General features: G+C 57.2%; 1 protein-coding gene across 1 annotated transcript; it reads right to left on the bottom strand.

Moving 5' to 3' along the window:
* Nucleotides 1-7,829: 7,829 nt before the first annotated feature.
* Nucleotides 7,830-16,748, bottom strand: RHOD (ras homolog family member D). The gene is made up of 5 exons (XM_059148760.1): nucleotides 16,571-16,748; nucleotides 12,126-12,213; nucleotides 11,218-11,327; nucleotides 9,373-9,507; nucleotides 7,830-8,802 (listed from the first exon to the last, which is right to left on the bottom strand). Exons 1-5 carry the CDS (start codon nucleotides 16,700-16,702, stop codon nucleotides 8,635-8,637), a joined length of 633 nt encoding a protein of 210 aa, XP_059004743.1. The 5' UTR covers nucleotides 16,703-16,748; the 3' UTR covers nucleotides 7,830-8,634.
* Between the last annotated feature and the right edge of the window lie 3,292 nt (nucleotides 16,749-20,040).

The following is a 20,040-nucleotide window of genomic DNA, read 5'->3' as shown; positions in this document are numbered from 1 at the left end:
AATGATATTCACAAGCGGTTTGGAATATAAGAATGCTTAGACTAAAAATTGGGTTTTGTTTTTGTTTTAGGCTAAAATTTTGAAAAAAAAAGCAGAATTCAAAATTGGTCAATGGTGTGATTACAACTATGCAAAAGCATTTTCATAGAAAAAAAGAGGAAAAGAAGCTATGCAAATTATCAACAGCTGTTTTTGGTTGATCATGATACATAGTAATTTGAATCCTGTTTTCCAATTTTCCCTTGATACACGATCTCAACCACTCAGAGCTCTTCAGAGGCTTTGGACCTTGGAAGGGGCTGGTTAATTTCTGCAGAAAAGGCCTAAGGAAAGGCTGTCTGATCACTCTCGATCAGTGTGAAAGCAGGGGAACAGCTCCCCATGGGCCAGGTGACAGCCACTGAGCACTTTTCCTGGGCAGGCTACCCCACCCAGTGCCTGGACCATGCACAGATACAGCCCTAGTTCAAACCCTAGACCTGTCACTCGTTAGCTTGTACAAGTTGGATAAATTTCCTAAGCTCTCTGCGCCTCAGTTTTCCCATCTGTAAGATGGAGCTGCTGACAACTGGACCTACCTTGTATGGTGGTTATGAAGACTGAATGAGTCTGGAAGGTAGAAAAAAAAATATATTGCCCATGTCACAAAGATGAATTTAAACGTTCCTCTTTGTCTCCTCGTCCAGATTAAAAGTCTTAAGTGTGCGGGCGCCTGGGTGGCTCAGTGGGTTGGGCCGCTGCCTTCGGCTCGGGTCATGATCTCAGGGTCCTGGGATAGAGTCCCACATCGGGCTCTCTGCTCAGCAGGGAGCCTGCTTCCCTCTCTCTGCCTGCCTCTCCATCTACTTGTGATTTCTCTCTGTCAAATAAATAAATAAAATCTTAAAAAAAAAAAAAGTCTTAAGTGTGGGAGAGACAGCAAGAGGAATCGATATTGGTGATGTCCTAGCGGCACGTTAAGGACAGAGTGAGGGTCCAGTGGGTGGCCCAGCTTCCACAGAGGAAGGCGTGCTGCCTCCCAGTAAGGCTGCACAGAGAATCAAGAAGCCAGTGGTCCAGGGACTGGTCTGGGAGGTGCATGACCCAAAGAAGGGTCCAGTGCATGATTGAATAGACAAGCAAAATAAATGAAACAACTAGAAGGAACAGAAAAGCTAGTTAGGAGAGACCAGGAGGCAGGAGGAGGGAGTGGGGGCAGTGAGACCAGAAAAAGAAGCTCTTCATGCCCTGTCCCGCAGGTCGCAGGTCGCCACTGGGACCATGAGGCATTTGGATCTGCCCCTCCACCCTGTGGTCAGGGGGGTCCCCGGCCTGGGGTAGGGGAAGGGGGAAGGGATAAAGGTGGAGTGAGTGGGAAGTCGCACGCCATGAATCTAGGCACCCAACCAGCGACAACAGCGTAAAGCACTCTTTTTCATTTCGGGGGAAGTGAAAAGAGTTGGAGAGCCCGAGGTGTCTGAAGCTGGAGGGAATGGGCAGTGGGGAGCCCTGTGGGATGTCTCCCCTACTGTGGAGGCAGCCCTTGGTCACATGATTAAGCCTTCAGCTGGAGATGCTCATCTTTCTCTGCACCCTCCTGCCCCCATCACAGAGTCTGGGTCTCCGTATGGCCTAGTTCTCCAGCAGGAAGGACCCCAAGGTCCTCCAGATGCTCCCAGTCTTCTCTTCCCTCCTCCCGCCAGCCCCTTAGAATAGTTCTGGCCATGTGGGGGCATGCTCCAGGTGCCTGCCCACAGTGTCTTACTTTCCGGGTGTGCTCCCTTGGGGTTTCCCTGATGTCCTAAAGTATTTGGGTAATCTACAACCATGTTCTGAATTCGGGGGTGGAGTCAAGGGAGAGGAAGTCAGGGGCTGAGACACCGTCTGCCTCCCCAGGTGTCGCCCGAGGACATGAAGCGAGTCTGGGTCCCGTGGCCCCGTGAAAAGTGCTTGCAGCCAGCCGCCTCCTTTGATCTCGGTCCAGCCCCCACACTTCCCTGTGATCCTGCCAGGCGTACACGCTGCGCTGGGATTCTAGTCCCAGAGTCTGACGATACAACCCCAGCACAACCTTCATTCTAAGTCCGCCCAGACTCGCCGAATGGTCAAGTCCTTGGCCACTCTGAGCCTGCTTTTTCTTCAATAAAATCTTGGGATGGGCACGGCTGGTGGGTGGCGGCTCGTGGGCATGGTGTGGTGGCCCACAGTGCCCCAGGTGGGGGCGATGGGACAGGTGTCCTCTCCTGGCCTGCCCGCCGGCCTCCCCTGGGGAGTTTCCTCTCCTTGGACCCTGCTGCCCTCTGCTGGTGGAGGTCCAGCCACCTGGCTGTGCCCAGGGGATGTCAGGAGCCTGGGCTGGGAGTCCCACCTTGCTTGCAAGACTCCAGGTTTGGTCCCACTCTTTAGCTTTCTGAAGCGCTTTCCTCATTTCTGAAGTGAGGATATTACGAGGACTGAATGAGGGACGGTGTGCAGAATGTCACCTACGGCGTCTGGCTAGACGATTCTAGTAATGCTCTTCCGGAGGGCAGACGGGAGCACAGATCCCGGAACAACCCTGTTTCGGATTTGTGGCTGTGAGGGGGGAACTCCCCCGTCTCCCCGCGTGTTCATCTCAAGGGTAGAAGCAGCCTCCAGATGACACGTTGGACGCTCCCTCCCCCACGGGTTGTGTCCACAATGGGACTCCCACGGAGGGTGGAGGATGGAGGCTTAGAAGGCAGGAGCCACATCCTGCTCCCTTCCACACCTCCCAGACACCCCAGTGTCTGGAACAGGGACCGCACATGGAAGGCAACCAAGACGTCTTTCCTAAACAAACACTTGGAGTGTCTGCCCTGAGATGAGTCGTGGACCAGGCTTGGTGTCTCTGCAGACGTGAGCCCCGCAGGCAATGTCAGCCCATCCTCCTGCCTCCGCTCCGAGGGTTGGGCCAAATCTGACCTGTTAAACGGAAGCATTTAGCTGGAGATCAAGCCCTAGAACGCAGGGTGGCCCGTCAGCTATCCCGCTCTCTCCTGGATCGCGGCTCGCAGATCTCTCTGCCCCTTACCCGGCTCTCAGGCTTTGTTGGTTCCCTCGCCAGTGGCTTCGGGATGACTTCCTGGGAGCCTGTGAATTCTCATCCTCCAAAAGGAGGCCAGAGAAAACAAAGAGAGTGGCCCAAAGTGGGGTGATCTGGAAGCCATCCTCCCCTCCCTGCTCCCAGATGTGGGGCTCCGCACGCATACAGGCAGAGTTACAGGGAAGCTTCGTGACTCACCGAGTGTGCCCCACCCTCCTACCCAAGGATGCCAGGGAGTGGCCTGTTGGGGAGGAGGTGACTTGGGGTCCCCACCCCCACCTCTTGCCTTCCCGGCAGACAACCCCAAGGCTGGCGGAGGCGGTGTGGAGAACTGAAGACACTGCGGTCTGTGGCTCCTGGCCCCAGCTGGCCTCTGGGCTGTGCCTTCCCCTGGCTCCCACTCGTCTGGCCGCCGCCCTGCCAGACAGGGTTGTAAGGGATTGGAAGGGGGGCTTGGCGGGTGAGGAGGAGAACAACAGCCCATAATAACAACCCTGGCTCCTCGGCCAGGCGGCTCCGAGGGCTGCCACTCACTGTGCCCTCCCGCGACACCTGGGGTGGCTGTTGGGGGACCGCCTGGATAGATCCGCCTCTCCTGGTGCGGCCCGCCGGGAAGGGGCTCACCTTCTCCAAGTTTCTCAGGCAGGGGAGAGGCCAGCATTCTTCCCTCATTCTCAGCGTCCCCACCCTTCCCGCAGTCCACCCGGGGCCACCACCTCGGCTTCCAAGCCTAGAAGTCACCCGGCCTTGACCTGTGCAGGCTTGTTTCTCTGGTCGAGTCTGGACGTCTGTGGCTGCCCAACCCGCCTCCTGCCTCGCCCTCCCAGCCGTCCTGCCCGGTCGGCCACCAGACTGTCATCTTAAGAAGCCCAGGCTGGCCGTTCCCACTGCCGGAAAGCAAAGCCCAGTTCCCAAGGGGCCCGTGCAAAGACGAGGGACCCTGGGGGCTGCATGCCATTAGGGGGAGTGAATAGGTTGACAGGTCAATGGGTTTCCTGGGCAAGGTGGTGTCTGATCTGCCTCTGGAGGATTTGGGGATGGGCGGGCGACTTGAGCAGGCAGTGGTCAGCAGGTGGGCCAAGAGTCTGAGCAGACTTGGAAGCTAGGACAGGTCCCTGGTGCTCCCCGGTGTGGCTGGAGTGTCAGGTGTCCCGGCACGAGGTAGGGAAGGCTGGCGGAAGCCAGGCAGCTACGGGAGAGTTCAAGTCCCCGGCTATCCCAGCCGGATGACCTTCTTCCCGGGCAGAGGTTTGCGTAAGGATCAAGCTGACGTGACTGGATCCCTGCTGGGGGGAGCGGCCGTGCTGGTAGGCGGCGGGGGGCGGGGGGGGAGGGGAGGAGGGGCGGAGTCTGGGGAGGAGGAGGAGGAGGAAGGCGGGGAGATCTACGTGATAACTGAGGCAGGACCGAATGTGAGCCTTCATCCATCCCGGGGCTATTTCTTTTTTTTTTTTTTTTTTTTTTTTTAAGATTTTTATTTATTTATTTATTTGACAGAGAGATCACAAGTAGGCAGAGAGGCAGGCAGAGAGAGGAAGGGAAGCAGGCTCCCTGCTGAACAGAGAGCCCTATGCGGGGCTCAATCCCAGGACCCTGGGATCATGACCTGAGCCGAAGGCAGAGGCATTAACACCGGGGGTATTTCTTTAGAGCTTCCTGTATGCTGGGCACTGTTGGAGGCACAGGGGAATCCGGCAAACCCAGTCCGTTCTCTTGAGGAGCTGGTAATCCGCGGGGAGCCCCACAAGACCGTCCCACACGGTGATGAGCTCTGGAGGAAAGTGAAGGAGAGTTTCCAAGGGCGGGGCGAGGCGGAGAGTAAGTGGATGGGTCTGACTCAGCAGCTCCCCTGCGGGGACCCCATGAGACTGAGCTCCGCCCACGTCCCTCTCCGTGTGTGCAGCGGCCCCAGAAGCCCCTTCCTTGCATACCACTGTATCCTCTTGTCTCCCTGACCCCATCTGACTTCACCTCTGCCCAGAGCAGTTCTTCTCTGACCTTGACCTCCCAGCGTGTGTCCCGGGGTGAAAAGCGGTGAGGGTTGAGCTAAACGTCAGGCCTGCCTCTGGCCACATGACCCTCTTCCTCAGGAAACCTGTCCTTCAAGGCCGTCCACTGATTGGACAAGGCCCACCTACATGATGCAAGATCCACCGCTTTACTCCAAGCCTATGGATGCAAACGTTCCTGACCTCTAAAAAATCCCTTCAGGGGCAGCATCTAGGCTGGTGTTTGACCAAATAACTGGGCAGTCACCTAATCAAGTTGACACATAAATTTAACCGTCAAAGCTGCTTATTTATCTAATCATCTCATTCCAGATAGGACACTGCCAAGAGACAAGAAGCGAGGAAGCGGAACTTACTCCTCCCATGGTCTGGTGAGAAGGTGAGAAGACGGAGACCCTCCTGGGACCACGCGCATCACTCCTTCTACCTTCTTGTTAATCCTATGGCCCCCCTGGCCCACATCCTTTGGTCCCACCTGCCTTGCAAGACTTGACACACACACACACACACACACACACACACACTCAGGCTCTTGGGTCATCACGATGGGACACGTCATACCCCATACTTACCTGTGGTCATATTCCTAGCCCTTATCCTAGTGTGGGGCACACCAGAGAGCTCCTGAGACACCAGGTTGTTGAAGGGACAGATGACGGAGTCCCTGGTTATCTTAGGGAAGGAGCCCATGTCAGCACCTGTGTCTCTTGTTCAGCACCTTGCCCTCGAGGATAGAGCATCCCATCCAGACCAGTTACTTCTTGCAACGTGTTCTCTGCTTCCTGCTTCTTCCTTTGTGGCCAGCATTGTGCTAGGCACCTGGCAAGCATTTTGTCGCTTCCTTCCCATAACCACCCTGAAGATGGATATGATCATTCCCCTTTGCCAGATGGGACATTGAGGCTCAAAGAGTGTAACTTTCATAAAACCACATAGCTAAGGAAAATGGCAGCACTGACACTCGAACCCGGATCTGCTACTGCCTCCAGAGATGGGACACTCATCAGTGCCAACAGGCCAAGCCACATCCTCAACTAGGGGCTGGGGACAAAGAAACAAAGCAAATAAAGGTCCTGATTTCATGGAAGCTGAGATCTAGTGCAAGAAGAGAGGTGTGCAGGCTGCCTGGGTGGCTGTCATTAGGTGTCTGCCTTCGGCTCAGGTCATGATCCCAGGGTCCTGGGATCCAGCCATACATCGGACTCCCTGCTCGGTGGGAAGCCTGCTTTCCCTCTCCCATTCCCCCTGCTTGTGTTCTTGCTCTCACTGTCTCTCTGTCAAATAAATAAATAAATAACATAAAAAACAACAAACAGATGTGCAAGAAGTTAGCGTAAAAAGCTTCGTAGCAACCTATCATGGCTCCAGGAATGTATATTTGGGGAAATTAGACAAGAGGGCTGTCTGAGCTGGGCTTGGGGAGGGCAGGAAGGGGAGAAAAAGGAATATTCTGGGCATGGGGTATGCTTGGCAGGAAGGAGCAATCAGGCTAGAAATCTAGGCCAGGAAACGTTATTTCCCATTCATTCCTGGAGTGAAGCCTGGAATTCACGTGGGGTTTCTGGAGCAGGCCAATAACATCATTTCCCTGCCTCAGTTCAGCTCTGTATCCCAAGCCATGAGGCCTCCTCTTGCACAAGCAGTCCTTCCCTTGAGCTGTTTGTCATTGTTCTTTTTCTCCTTTCTTTTTTTAAAGTTTTTTTTTTCTTAAAGATTTAAGTAATCTCTATGCTCAACGTGTGGCTTGAACTCACAACCCTGAGATCAAGCGGCTGCAGCTGCCATGTGCCCATGAAGTGGTCCCTTTCTTGAGTTTCTTTTTTAAAAAGTGTGAGAGAGAGACTGGGAGCGAGTGTCGGGAGGAGCAGAGGGAGGGAGGGGGAGAGAATCTCTAGCAGACTCCACGCTGAACACGGAGCTTGGCGCTGGGTGTGATCCCACGACCCTGAGACCATGACCGGAGCCAAAACCAACATTTGGACTCCACTGAGCCACCCAAGCACCTTTTTTTTTTTTTTTCCTTAAAGATTTTAAGACACCCGGATCGCTCAGTTGGTTAAGCCTCTGCCTTTGGCTCAGGTCATGATCTCAGGGTCCTGAGATCGAGTTCCACGTTGGGCTCCTTGATCAGCGGGAAGCCTGCTTCTCCCTCTCCCCCTCCCCCTGCTTGTGTCCTCTCTCTCTCCCTCCGACAAATAAATAATAAAATATTTAAAACTAAAGATTTCATTTATTTATTTGAGAGAGAGAGGGGGAGGGCAGAGGGAAACAGAGAAGCAGACTTCCCGCTGGGCAGGGAGCTCGATGCGGGTCTCTATCCCAGGACCCCGCCATCATGACATGAGGGGAAGGCAGCCGCTTAATGCACTGAGTCATGCAGTCGACGCCTCCCCACCCTCCTGCCCTCAAGCTGTTTCTAATGAAACCCAATTGGTGCATGTTTGTGGCTGGTTCTATGTGGGTGGGCCTCACCCAATAAGGTGAGACCTTAAGAGAAATGACAGGTTTCTTGAGGAAGGAATTCTGCAGCACAGAAAGCCTGCCTGAGCATCCAGCCGGCTGCCCTGCAGAATTCAGACTCAGGACTGCAACATCAACTTACCTGAATCTCTAGCCTGCCCTATAGCTCTCAGACTTGCCAGCCCCTGTGATCCTTTGAGTCAACGCCTTACAATTCCTCTCCGTCTCTCCACACATATACACACACACTATTGGTTCTATATGGTTCTGTTTCCCTGGACAACCCCACTATAATATTGTTGAATATATTACATATATTATATCTCAGCAATATTATTTATTTATCATAAACAACAACCAAAAAACCCTCTTGTGAACCTTTTGTGAGCACTTACTTGGTGCCAGCCACCTGCCAAGCTCTTTGCGTGCGTCTCAGATGCTCTTCCTCATCTAAAGGCTCCTTGCCATCATCTGGGATTGGTCCCATTTCACTGATGGGGATACTGAGGCGCAGAGGGTTCGAGTAATTTGCCCAAGGTCCTGAAGTGATAGAGCTGGGTTTGGATGTGGCTAGTCCCACTCCAGTGCCTACGAGTGGTGGGTCCTTTTCTGCTACGGAGTGTGTGTGTGTGTAAAGCAAGACACGTGACCTAGCTGGCAAGGAATGCGGTTTTAGTTGGTTTTAGTTGTTAGTTACCATCCCCGGGGCTGAGGGAGGGTGTGAGTTGTGTGGCTCAGGGTTCTGGGAGTGCCCTGTCCGAAGGGGCAGCCCTGGGGGCAGCCGTGAGGCGGTGCCAGGCTCAACAGGCTGCTTCTGGATGTGTGGTCCAGGCTGGGAGCTGGGAGACCGGCAGTCATTTTAGGGGTCTCAGGAGTAGCCCTCCGCAGGGCAGGTGGGCTCCAGAAGCCCCTTCTTCAGGCCTCGAGGTGAGCGGGTGACGCTCTATTCCAGGGTTGGCAGCTCCAGCTCAGGGGCCTGGCCTTGGCGGGTCCAGCTGTGTGAGGTGCAGTTCGGTGATCACAGCTTGGGGACTGGGTCCAGCCCAGCCGACTGGGCAGCGCAGCGCCCAGCTCCTTCTGGTGCTGCTGGGGCCGTTGGTGGGCAGGGAGGGGCTCAAGATGTCAGGACATCACGCAACAGCTCTGGGTAACCCTCCTCCAGAAGTTGTGACTGCGGCTGCTGAGGGCCACCTCGGCTGCCTCCTGGAAGACTGCGTGGACGTTTTCTTGGAGCAGGGCTGAGCACTCCAGGTAGGCCACTGCACCCACGGACCTCGCCATCTCCTGGCCCTAACAGAGAGAGGGGAGAGGGCTGCCTTGAGGCGGAGGCCTCTGGAGTGCCTTGCGTTTGGCCTCCTCATGGCTTCACAGCACTCTTGGCCATCCTAGGGAGACTCCAGGACAAAAGAGGAAGGTGAGTTTTTCCAGGAGCCATAGCTCCTGCCCCCTGGCTTGACCAAGCACTCTCATGGCTTCTTTGGGTTTCCTGCCTCAGTTCCAGGATGGGTCTCTGCCTCTCACGGCACGAACTAACCCACTTCCTAGGTGTGTAGCAGAAAGGGGCCTTTGGCCTGAAGGGCTGGGGTTCCTCTCCAGGCCTCAGCTTCCCTATCTGTGAAGTGGGTGCGCAGGATTATCTGAATGGGCAGACCACTTGCTCCCCTTCCACAGGCAAAAGCTTCTAGAGTATTCTAGGTACCGATTCTAAGCCAAGACCATTCCAAGATGACCTCTACCTTGACCTACTCCCTGTTTGTGCTGGATGCCTCATGTTGCTGAAAGCCTGGGCGGGGTCAGCATACCCAGAAGCCCGCCCCCTTCCCAGGATCCGTCCCCCCACCCTTGGGCTGGGTTTCTTACCCTGTGGTAGGTCACAGGTTCCAACCTATTTTTCCGCAGCTTCTTCACCAGCGACTTGTCCTTGCGCAGGTCAGTCTTGCAGCCCACGACAATGATGGGCACCTCCTTGCAGAAGTGGCTCACCTCTGGGTACCACTGCGGGGAGGGTGGCAGCACGGGTGCGTATGTTAGCCATGTCTTCCAACCTCGCGCTCCCCAGGTGGACCTCAGCAATGATAATCAGTGCAGCCAACGTTTAGGGAGAATTACCCTGTTCTAGGCTCTGAGACTTAACATGTGTGAACCTTTCAATCCCCTAAGTCCCCGTGAAGCAAGTTCTGTCATCAATCCCATTGTACAGATGCAGTAACTGAGGCTCGGGGACACTGTGGAACATGGCTTTGGTCACACAACTGGAAGCGGCAGGATCTGAGCCCAGGGTTGTTTCCCAGAGCCCTGCTCCTGCCTGGTCTAGAATCCTGCCACTCTGCAAGGTAAGGGCCCCTAGGACTGCCTCCCAAATGGGTAAAATATATAAAGAAATTAGTCAGCCTTTAAAAATAAAGCAGCTCACAAAATGGTCGCAGCAGCTGTTTGCCTGCTGGAGGGAACTCTCCTATTCTGTGTCAGCTGCTCTTTGGAATGTGAGGCTTCAGGGCCTGGTTATTTCAGCCTGGACAGCTGGGGAGTCTAGAATCTGGAGGCAGGGGATTTAGAACTCCAGGAGTGCGCGCCTGCTCAGTTTGTCTGTTCAGAAAAAACTGGCATCAAACCGTCTGTCTGCTGGAGCCAGACGAGGCCCGGGGTAGGGGGCTCCCCTGGGCTGACTTCCCATACTCCAGCCCCTCCACAGACCTGTGTCTGACCGTGGTCTCCCCTGTGACTTCGCCTTGCTAAATCCAACACTGAATCCTCGGCCTTCGTCCTGCCTGAGCCCTGGCACCAGGCTGCCATTTCTCCCTCCCCCACCATTTGGTTGGCACTTCGCGCTGGGACCCTGATCTCTCACTTCCCATGTGCAAGGCTCTTCCCCACTGGCGGTGCCGAAATGGATCTGCCCAGCCCTGGGAGCTGCACTCAGACCCCACGTCTGCCTGGCGCTCCACGGCGATGTCCAACAGGCCCCGATCTCCCACCTCCCTACCCCCCACTTGCTCCTTCTCATCTCGGGAAATGGCAAGGCCGCCTTCTATTTGCTCTGGTCCAAACCTCTCTCCCACTCCCAACCTGGGGACAACACTACTGGTTCCACCAGGCTGTCAAGGGGAGATGAGTGAATGGGCAGAAGTACCCAGAACAGAGCTTGGCACAGGGTAAGTTCTCAGTAACTATTACCATCATTGTTGCAGTCAGTGTGACTCACGCGGTCACCAGCTGTGCTCTGAGGAACCCGAGAGCACGCTGTTTGCACGCCGTTCACGTGGAGGCCCTGGCAGCAGAGGGTACAAGAGCAGAACAACTCAAGGGACCATATCCCTGATACCTGTGGGCAGTGAGCAGCCGTGGGAAGCCCTGACGCAGCTGGGGAGCACTGTGGGAGGCCCCCCACCGCTGAAAGCCAGCGGTCACACAGGAGGGGGCCGAGAGCTGCTGAGGCTGCCGGAGACAGGCCCAGGCTGGGGAGCTGCGGGGGCCTCTGGACCACTCAGCTTTCTCAGTCCAGACCCTGCTACCAAACCCCTATGGGACCTCTGGCAAGTCGCTGCCCCTGCTCTGGGCCTCAGTTTCCCCACGTATACACCAAAGGTGCTGGATTTGAGTGATCTGGGGCCTGCCATGCTCTGACAGGCTGTGGAGTCAAGGGTGGGGCCAGAGCAGAGTGGCCTGGCTATGGGGGGCTGTACCTCCCCAACCCCCAGTACCTACCCGGTTAAAGATGTTATCAAAGCTGTGCGGGCTGGTGACATCGAAGCAGAGGAGCAGGACACTGGCGTCGGGGTAGAAGAGGGGCCGCAGGCGGTCATAGTCAACTTGTCCTGGGGAGAGTGGGGGTGAGCATTCCCTTCAGATCTCCCCCAACATCAGGGAGGTCATCCCAGCAGACGGGGGAGCCGGGATCAGGGCCTGGTTGTATGCCTCGTGGTCTGATACACATGTGGTGCCCAGCTAGCCTCAGCACGTGGACATTTCCCTCCCGGTGGTGTTGCCCCAGCTTGCCTGGGCTCTGTGTTAGCCCTGGTTAGCCCTGGTGTTAGCCCTTGCCAAGAAAGCCCTGTTCTGGAAGGAGTGGGGAACCAGCCTGCAGGGATTGGGGCCATTGGTCCGAAATCTGCTTTGCCCTGAGCTTGGGAGGTGAGGAGTAGGAAGCAGGTAGGACCCTGGACAAAGGCCCTTTAACCCCTGCATGGCCAGGGGGCTGCTGGGATACCCTGGGGTGAGCTTTCAGCTCTGGTGTGGATTTGACTGAACCCTATGTGGGTAAGGTCAGGAAGCTGGGAGGCAGAGGTCAAGGTCAGGCAGATCTTACAGAAGCTAGAGCCAGGATGGAATGCTTAGGAGGCCAGTAATAGCTCACCCCTTGAGAAAAAAGAGCTATGAGCTCCCCCTTGTCTCTGGGACATAGCTGGCAACCCTCTGTTGGGGGAGGCAGCGGACGTAGGTGCAGGAGCAAAGAAGCTTCAAGTTCCTGGGGACCCTAATCGTGGCTAACACCCTCCCTTGGAGATTGGTGAGACTGGCTGGGCTTCTCTGGTTCGGAACGAAGGGAGCAGGGCTGGGCTTCTGGGCGTGGGGGGCCCCTCCTCCCTCGTCCGTCCTGCAGCCCGCACACCCACCTGCCGTGTCCCAGATTTGGAGGTTCAGGGGTTTCCCCTTTATTTGCAGGTTAACGGTGAGCCGCTCAAACACAGTGGGGGTGTAGCTCTGAGGAAGAAGGGGGCAAGGCAGAGGCTGTGAGGACCGCTTCTGTAGCAGGGTGTGCCCGGGTGCCCTGGCCAGAGCCCGGATTTGCCTGCAGCACTGCTCCCCTCTTTGGGAGGCTGACAGTCTGAGGGAGGGTCTCTGCGAGGTAGGCAGCCCAAGGGGGTAAGGCCTAGCGCTGCCGCCTCCAGGCTGGGGGCCCCAGCGAGGCACGGAACCTCCCTGGCCTTCCCACCTGTAAAGCGGGAATATGGAAAGCGCCTCCCACATGTGTTGCCCTAAGGATTCCGTGAGAGGCTAGCTCTGTGCAGAGCCTGACGCTCCGAGCAGTCCCCCACACGCCAGCTACTGTTATTTTTATCTTTGTCCCCCTGGATGGGGGACTGTCCCATTTCTGAGTCTTCCTTCGCGTTGTCCCCTCCTCCTGGAATGACATTAGCCTACATTTGTTTGTTTGATTGATTGTCCATTCATTCACTCCCTCATATATACATTCAGTAAACACTGGCACCTTCTCTAGTCCTGGATGCTGGAGAGAAGTCATGAACGAGACTCACTGTCTGCTCTGGGGAGCCTGTAGCTTTCTGGGGGGGGGGGTCCCTGCTTTGCCTCTCAACCTCTCATTATCCAACCAAGCCCCCTGCCCCATGCCACCTCCCCCAGGAGGCCCTTCTGGATTGCTTCCCACATCCTGTCTGTGTCTGCCTTTCTTATTAGCCCCGTCTGGCATCAGGAGGAAGTCACTCGGGCCACAGGCCCCTCCACCCAGGCCTAGAGGCTGAGGGCACTCCCTCTCCATGGAGGCTGGATGAGTGGAAACAGGACGCGTTTGGTACACAGACAACGCACAGGAATGAGAAGGGGGAACGTGTACAGATGCGGTCTGAGCAACAGGTTAGGAGGTTTCCAAAGCGCGACAATGCATGCCCTTTGCTGGAGTGGCGTGCTGGACCAGCTAGGGTCCCCAAGGCGAGCTCACTTGCTCAGGGCTGGTGGGTGGAGCCACAGCATGGGGAGACCCTGGCCTCCTGGCCTCCACCCTTCCTAGGCCAGACAGCCACTGCACCTGCCTCAACTCCAGCCGACTTCAAGCCTGCCCGCCTGCCCGCAGGCTCTGAGTCAGGCCCTGGGCTGCTGGGAGGGGCAGCCCCTTAGCGGTGGGTCAGTGCGGTCCTCCAGGCCACTTGGGAAGGCACCGGGGGAGGGTGAGCCAACAGAGAAGGTGAGGACGGCCCTGGGATGGGGTTTAATTTGCCCTGGACTCTAGCCACCTGTCACTCCCTCTACCAGTAGGTACAGACAAGAGCTCTACCTACCCCCCACCCCCAGCCCCTAGCACCCAGCCGGCCCAGGCTCCCTCCCCTCAGGTCCCTTGCCTGGCGGGAGACAGTGTGACATGGTGGCTAGAGCAGTGGCTGTGGTCTCAGATGTTCCTGACTTTGGACTGGCTCTGGCCCTCACCAGCTGCATGATCTTGGGCCCGTCCCCTCACTGGTCAAAGGAGAAGAGTGTCCCTTTACAGTGGGATAGGGGAGACTGGCTGGCAGGGGAGGCCCGGCATAGACGTCCCCCGCTTAGAAAGCGGGGCGCCAGCAGCAGTGTCCATGCCAGCTGCTGTCCATCCCTCCAGGTGGTATGCCCTTCTCCAGCCTGTCACCGAGGAAGGGACTGACACCTGCTGAGCTTCCACGCACCCACTCACCTGGGGCGGGGCCCCTCCTGATCTGAGGTGGAGGGCAGCCGGCCACAAAGCCCTGGGGAGATCTGTGTCACTACTCAGGGGACACCTGTGGAGATGACACCGTCATCCACATTTTCTAGGGATCTACTGTGCATGGCCCTCCCCTGTCCTTTCTGGGACCCCCACAGCCTCGGGAAGTTAGCTCTATCCCCGTTTTCTCATAAGGACAGAGCTGGGAAGGATGGAGCCAGGTCCTTCTGGCTCAAGAGCCTGAGCCTGGCCTCTTGAGGCAGAAAGACCTGGCTCCATCCTTCCCGGCTCTGTCCCAGGCCACTGGCCTGTCCTGAGGTCACTGACTCTTGAGCCCCGGGTATCCGGAGTGGGCAGGCAAGCCCCATTCCAGGCTGCCTGGCTGGGTTGCTCCTGTGGCTTGTAACAGCACAACCCTCCCCCCAACTCTAGAGACTTTGTCTACACCTTCTGTTGTGTTCTTTGAACCACCAGGCAGGGTCACTCTGACCAGTAAATACCTAATCTTATCTATTGAGCTGTCCTTAGTCAGAAAGGGAGGGCCAGGTCTGAGCCAGACCAGGGTAGAGGTGACTCGGGCTTGGGTCTGCCCACAGACAGACAGACGGAGCATTACAGGATGGGGGAACATAGTTCAAGAAAGGAGAGTCCCCCGGTGGACCAGGAGGGACTGAGCTGGTTCTGGAAGGCAGGGCTGGTCCTCCCTCCCCGCTCCCCTTCCCATCCTTCTGTGGGACCCCTGGGCTTTGGAATGGTTGCTGATCCAAAGGTTAGCCAGGACTGGGCAGAGGCTGGTGCCTGGACTTTCCTCTACCTCAGGAGCTTTCTCTACTCTGCTCCCTTGCTCTGAACTTAAGGCTGGGCACAGCCAGACAAGGGTCCCTGAGGTTCGAATCCCAACCTATTGTCTGCCCTGTGGGGGACTCCAGGTCTTCTACCTGCTGGTTCCCTGAGTTTGGAGGCCTGCCAGGAGGAGGAGTCTCAGGGCCAGAGCAGAAGGCTGGTCTGGCAGGCAGAGCACTGGGGACTGTGGAGAGTGCCCTGGTCAGGGGCGGGGAGATCTGGGCTCCCAACGTGCACTGTCACTGCTGGACCCTGCTCCCCAAGGCAAGACTCTCTCTCTAGCTTCAGTTTTCCCACCTGTAAAACGAGGCCTTTCCAGTGCTTGCCGTTCTTTTAAAAGAAGAGCTCTTCCTTGTGCCTGGAGGTAGAGGGGTCCTCAAACAGATGAGGAGTTTAGACAAGGACAGCTCTATCTCCCTGGTGGCAAGCATGTCCTCCCTTCCCCTGGCCAGCCCCAACATGCCCTTCAAAACACACATTCCATCAACTTCCAGAAGCCCACTTCCAAGCTGCAACCTCTCTGGAATCAGGATGAGCCTTGCCATCAGTGACGTCTCAGAGCCTAGGACACCCCTCCCAGCCAGTCTCCTGGACCCTGGCTGGCCTGGTCCCTCTCCCTGCCATGCCATAATTGTTGGGTTCCCTTGGGCAGCATCTGGGGGCCCAGAAACTTGTCCCACCCAACTTAAAAAAAGTGACTGCCCAAAGGAGGTGACGTCAGCTCCACAAACCACAAAGCAAGAGCTGGCTCGATGCTGCCGTAGTGGAAAGCAAGGTCTGACCCTGTTACCAGCCCTGGCTTCTCCTGCCTCCCCCATCAGACTCCCCAGGGCCTGCAACAGTCCAGGGGTTTGGAGGATGATGGGACAGGCAGGAGGGAGACGAGATGCTGGAAGCAAACCCACAGACTCCCAGAACTGGGCTGAGAAGTGAGTGGGCCGAGCCTCTGTCCTGGTGCCTGGGAGCCCGCCTGGACAGTCTGAGCGCGCTAGCGAAGGACCGACAGCCAAGGCGCCCAGAGCGTCCCAGACGTGCCTGGTACACACAGGCTGTCTCTCAGCCTTGCCCTAATTCCACCTCACTGGGTCTCCGGCCCTCTGAGGTTGTGTGAGGAAACGGAGGCTCAGAGAGGCTAAGCAAGGTACCGAGGGCCCTACAGTTTATTAGAGGAGAGCTGAGGTGCCAACCAAGCTATCTGACGTGAGTCTGGTGTGCTCTGACCTCCAGGACACAGCCCACCCCCGCACAAACAAGAGCTGGTGGAGAAGAGATGTTAGCCAAATCCCGTGGGTCCTTCCTGCTGCAGATTCTGAGCTGAGCCCTTGACCTGTATTAATTCACTCTTCACAGAGACCCTGGAAGGTGAGCACCAATCGTATTCCTATTGTGTGGTCAAGAAAACAGGCACAGAGAGGGTAGGGGACTTGCCCAGGGGTACACAGCTTTAAGTGGCAAAGCCATGATTCGAACCCAGCCAGGCAAGTCTGGCTCCAGTGTCCTCAGTCCTTCCTAGCCATGCTGGGTCGCCAAGTGCTCTCTTAGGATCTAGGGGGTACTCAGGTTGCCCAAGTCAGTCCCTGTGGCACCTCTCCCAGCGAAGTGCCCTTCTGGCCACTTTACAGATGATACCGCTGAGGCCCTCGCTCCCGATGGCGGAGCGAGAACTGCCTCTGAGCACACAGTCCGCCGGGAGACCCCTTGCGGGACCAGGTGGGCGCCCCGGGGAGCGCGCGCGGAACCCGACCGGGCGGCCGAGCGCGCGAGGCAGGGTCCGGGGCGCGGGGCCCGGAGGGGGCCGGGACTCACCTCGGGGAAGGCCCCCTCGGCGAAGACCATGAGCAGCGACGTCTTCCCGCAGCCGCCGTCGCCGACCAGGACCACCTTGACGGACCGCGCCCCCGGCGGCGCCTCGGCGCCCGCGGCCTGGGCCGCCCTCATCGCGAGCGGGCGAGCGGCGGCGCGGGGCGGGCGGGCAGCGGCGCGGGGCGGCCGGCGGGGCAGGAATGTGGAAGGGGCGGGGCGGCGGGAGGAAGTGCGCGCGGGGCGGCCGGGGGCGGGGGCGGGGGCGCGGGGCGGGGGCGCGGGGCCAGGTGAGAGCCCGGGGGCGTGGCGAGCGGCGGGGCCCGCCCCTGGGGAAACCCTTGGGGAGCCGCTACTGCTGGCTGGCGCGGGGTGTGGGGGTGCGGGAAAGGGTCCCGCGCTCGGCCTGCGTCCTCCGCGTCCTCTGGGTCCGATGGGGAGAAGACAAGGAGTCGGACGGTGATTGTGTGTGTGGGGAGGGTGGACAGGGAAGGAGGAGGCCCCTGGCCCACTTCCTCTGGGAGGAAGGAGGCGGGGTGGGGGTGAGGGGCAGCCAGGGGAGCCTACCAGCTTTGTAGGGACAAGAACTGGGTCCCTGGTGCCCAGCGCCGGTCGGCCGCAACAAGAGCCACAAGAGCCGGTGACTTTGGGTGAATGAATGGATGCCTGAAGGGACAAATGTGCGTTTCCCCAGGGCTCTGGAATCAGCGCCTACCATGGTCCTCCCTCCAGATACGTAAGGCCAGATGGGAAGAGGATGAGCCGGGCATACCCTTATGGGTCAGTTCCCCGCACTGCTAGCCTGGCCTGCCCTGCCCCAGCCAGCACCAGGAAGTTTCCATGCAGGTAGGTCAGCGACCATCTGCTCACCTCTGGGAGGGCATCATCTAAAGAAAGTGAGGGAACCTTCCACCAACAAAGTGATGAGAGCAGGGTCTGGTGCATGGTTGGTCCATGTGTTAGTCCATGTGTTAGTGATCCTTACTATTTAACCAATACTGATGCCTAAGGGCCTGGGAGGACCTTGAACCCTTCAAGATGAAGTCCCTATTTTGAGAAGCTCACGTCTAGAATGGGAGACAGGTAGGGCATTGGTGTGGTAGGAGCTACAACAGAAGTGGGGACAGGCAGCGGGGCAGAAGTAGGGAAGAGAGGCTGGCTCTTTACCTGGGGGGAGGGGGGCATCAGAAAACCCTTCTGAGGAGAGGGGCCAGAGTCTTGAAGAAAAAGTGAGACAGTCAAATGGGCGGGGGGTGGGGGAAGGTGGTCCAAACTGAGAGAAGCCCAGGCAAAGTATGGAGGTGAGAGATGGGGTACTTTGAGGGGGCGCTGTGGTCCTTCTCTGTGATGGAAGGTGAGATCGGGTTGAGGAGCTGGTGCCAGGAGAGGCTGACGTTCCAACAGGGCTTGGATAGCGGAGCATTTTCGGTGCCGGGAATAAATACAGAACTGAAGTGAATTGAAATCTTTTGAAAATGGGCACAAGGTTCTCCCCAGGTCCTGGACTGAGTGTTTTCAGTGAAGCTCAAAGGAATAGACAGTAGAATCTTTGGGTTCCCCACACAGGTCATGATGTCATCCCATGTGGAGTTCGAAGCTGGGCAGGTGGAAAGGCACCCTCAACCCACGTTGAACCTCACTGTGGACCAAAGAGGCAGCTGGGGCAGGGGTCGCTGTCCCCACTGCAAAGAGGCAGAGCCCAGACCCCTGACTCAAGCTCAGCCAGGGCCACAGTCCGCAGGAGGAATGGAGCCTCATCTGGATGGAGGGAGCATCTCGTGACATCCCCACCCTTCAGATGCTCTTTCCTCCCCGAAACTGCCAAAGGGCTGAGCAATGACTTGGCACTGAGCAGGGCTCCCCGCCCCAAGGAGTGGTGGGAGGGGCCCTGTCCCCCAACGATCAGCTGTCAGCTTTGTCATCCTCTATTCTCTCCACTGCTGCTGTCATCAGGCCTTGGGTGACAGGCTAGGAGGCAGGTGGGGCCAGACTGGTGGTGGAGGGAGCTGAGAATCAGGCAGAGGCGTTTGGCCTTGGTTGCTATAGGGATAATCATTATAATGACATCCTTGACGTGTGTCATGCCTTGCAGTTTCACTGAACATTTCCGAGAATAACAGCGCCCATTAATGGCTAGCTCACTGTGTGCCGGCTCTGTCCCCTAGCAGGTGGGAATTGTTAGCCCCATTTTACAGATGAGGAACCCTGGGCTGGGGGTGGGGGCAGAGAGGTTAAATTCTTGCCTAAGACCCGCAGCTAGGAAGAGGCAGAACTTGAGTTTGAACCCAGGTCTGGCCACACGGCAGGGCTCTCTCCTGACATCACACCTCGTCTATACTTCCTTCGGCCGGGAGACTCGGTTGTGAGCCCAGCAAGTGATCTGCTTCCTTCGTTCTACTGGGAGCTGAGGCTCAGGATGGTAGGTCCGATTGACCACCTGGCTGGACACAGAGGGCAAAAGAAGGGAAATGGAGCAGGGACAAGAGGAAGGAAGGTTGGTTGACTCGAAAGAATAAACAAACCGAAGAAACAAGAAAGGGATTGACCGCCCAGGTGAGATTACAGAGCGCGACCCAGTGGCAGGCTCAGCAGGCAGGGGACCGCCCTCCTGCTTCCTTCCGCTCCAAGGACCCCTGGCCTTGGCCCCTTGGCCGCCTCTTAGACCCCCTGACCCCACCCTCCCCGAGCCCAGGAGTCCCCTGCTGCCCCAGCCGGGTCTCTGCTGCCGCAGTGTGGCTGCTCTTCTCCCTGCACCATTCCCACGGTGGCTTGCCTGGTGGCTGGGAGCTCCTGGCTTGGGGTGTGGGGTGCTCACGAGTGGCTGGCAGATGGGGGAAGTGGGTGCTGGGTGTGGAGTGGAACTTCAGTGGTCCAGTCGTGTCCCTTGGAGTGGCTTGTCAGGGTACACAGGCTCTTTGCTCCTCATGCTTCCTATGTGCCCAACCCCTCCCTTTTATCTAGAACCCAGGTCCCAGGAGGTCTGTCTTTGGCCAGAACCCTTCCACCCAAAGCCCGGACCTCTTGTTTACGGAGCATCTCCTGAGTCCTGGACACTTGGCACGTATTGCTTTATTCCCTCCTATTACATATAATTTTTATCCTCTTTTGACAAGTAATGAAACTGAGGCCCAGAGAGGACAGATGATTTGCCCAAGATCCCACAGCTGGTGAGTGGGTGAGCTAGGATTCTAACCCAGGCATTTGGGGCTGCTCTGCACGGAATTCCTGAAAGTCAGAGGTGCGGGGGGTGCCTTTAGAGGCCTTGCTGATCAACACATTTATTCTTCAGGCAGGGAAACTGAAGCTCACAAGAAGAAGGGACCTGTCGCACAGTGAGAAAGCTGCAGGCCCAGTCTGCGGCAGTGGGGGCCCGGAAGAGCCTCTTCTCCCATTTCTGTCTGTCTGGGCTCCGTCAGATCCATTCCATTCCAGCCACCGTTTAACTGGATGGAGCTCAGGGCTGGGAGTGCAGGCCT

The sequence above is a fragment of the Mustela lutreola genome, chromosome 1 (assembly GCF_030435805.1).
Source record: "Mustela lutreola isolate mMusLut2 chromosome 1, mMusLut2.pri, whole genome shotgun sequence".
Lineage (NCBI taxonomy): Eukaryota > Metazoa > Chordata > Mammalia > Carnivora > Mustelidae > Mustela > Mustela lutreola.
Note: the sequence above shows the minus strand (reverse complement) of the source record. Positions and strands in the feature narration are given on the sequence as shown.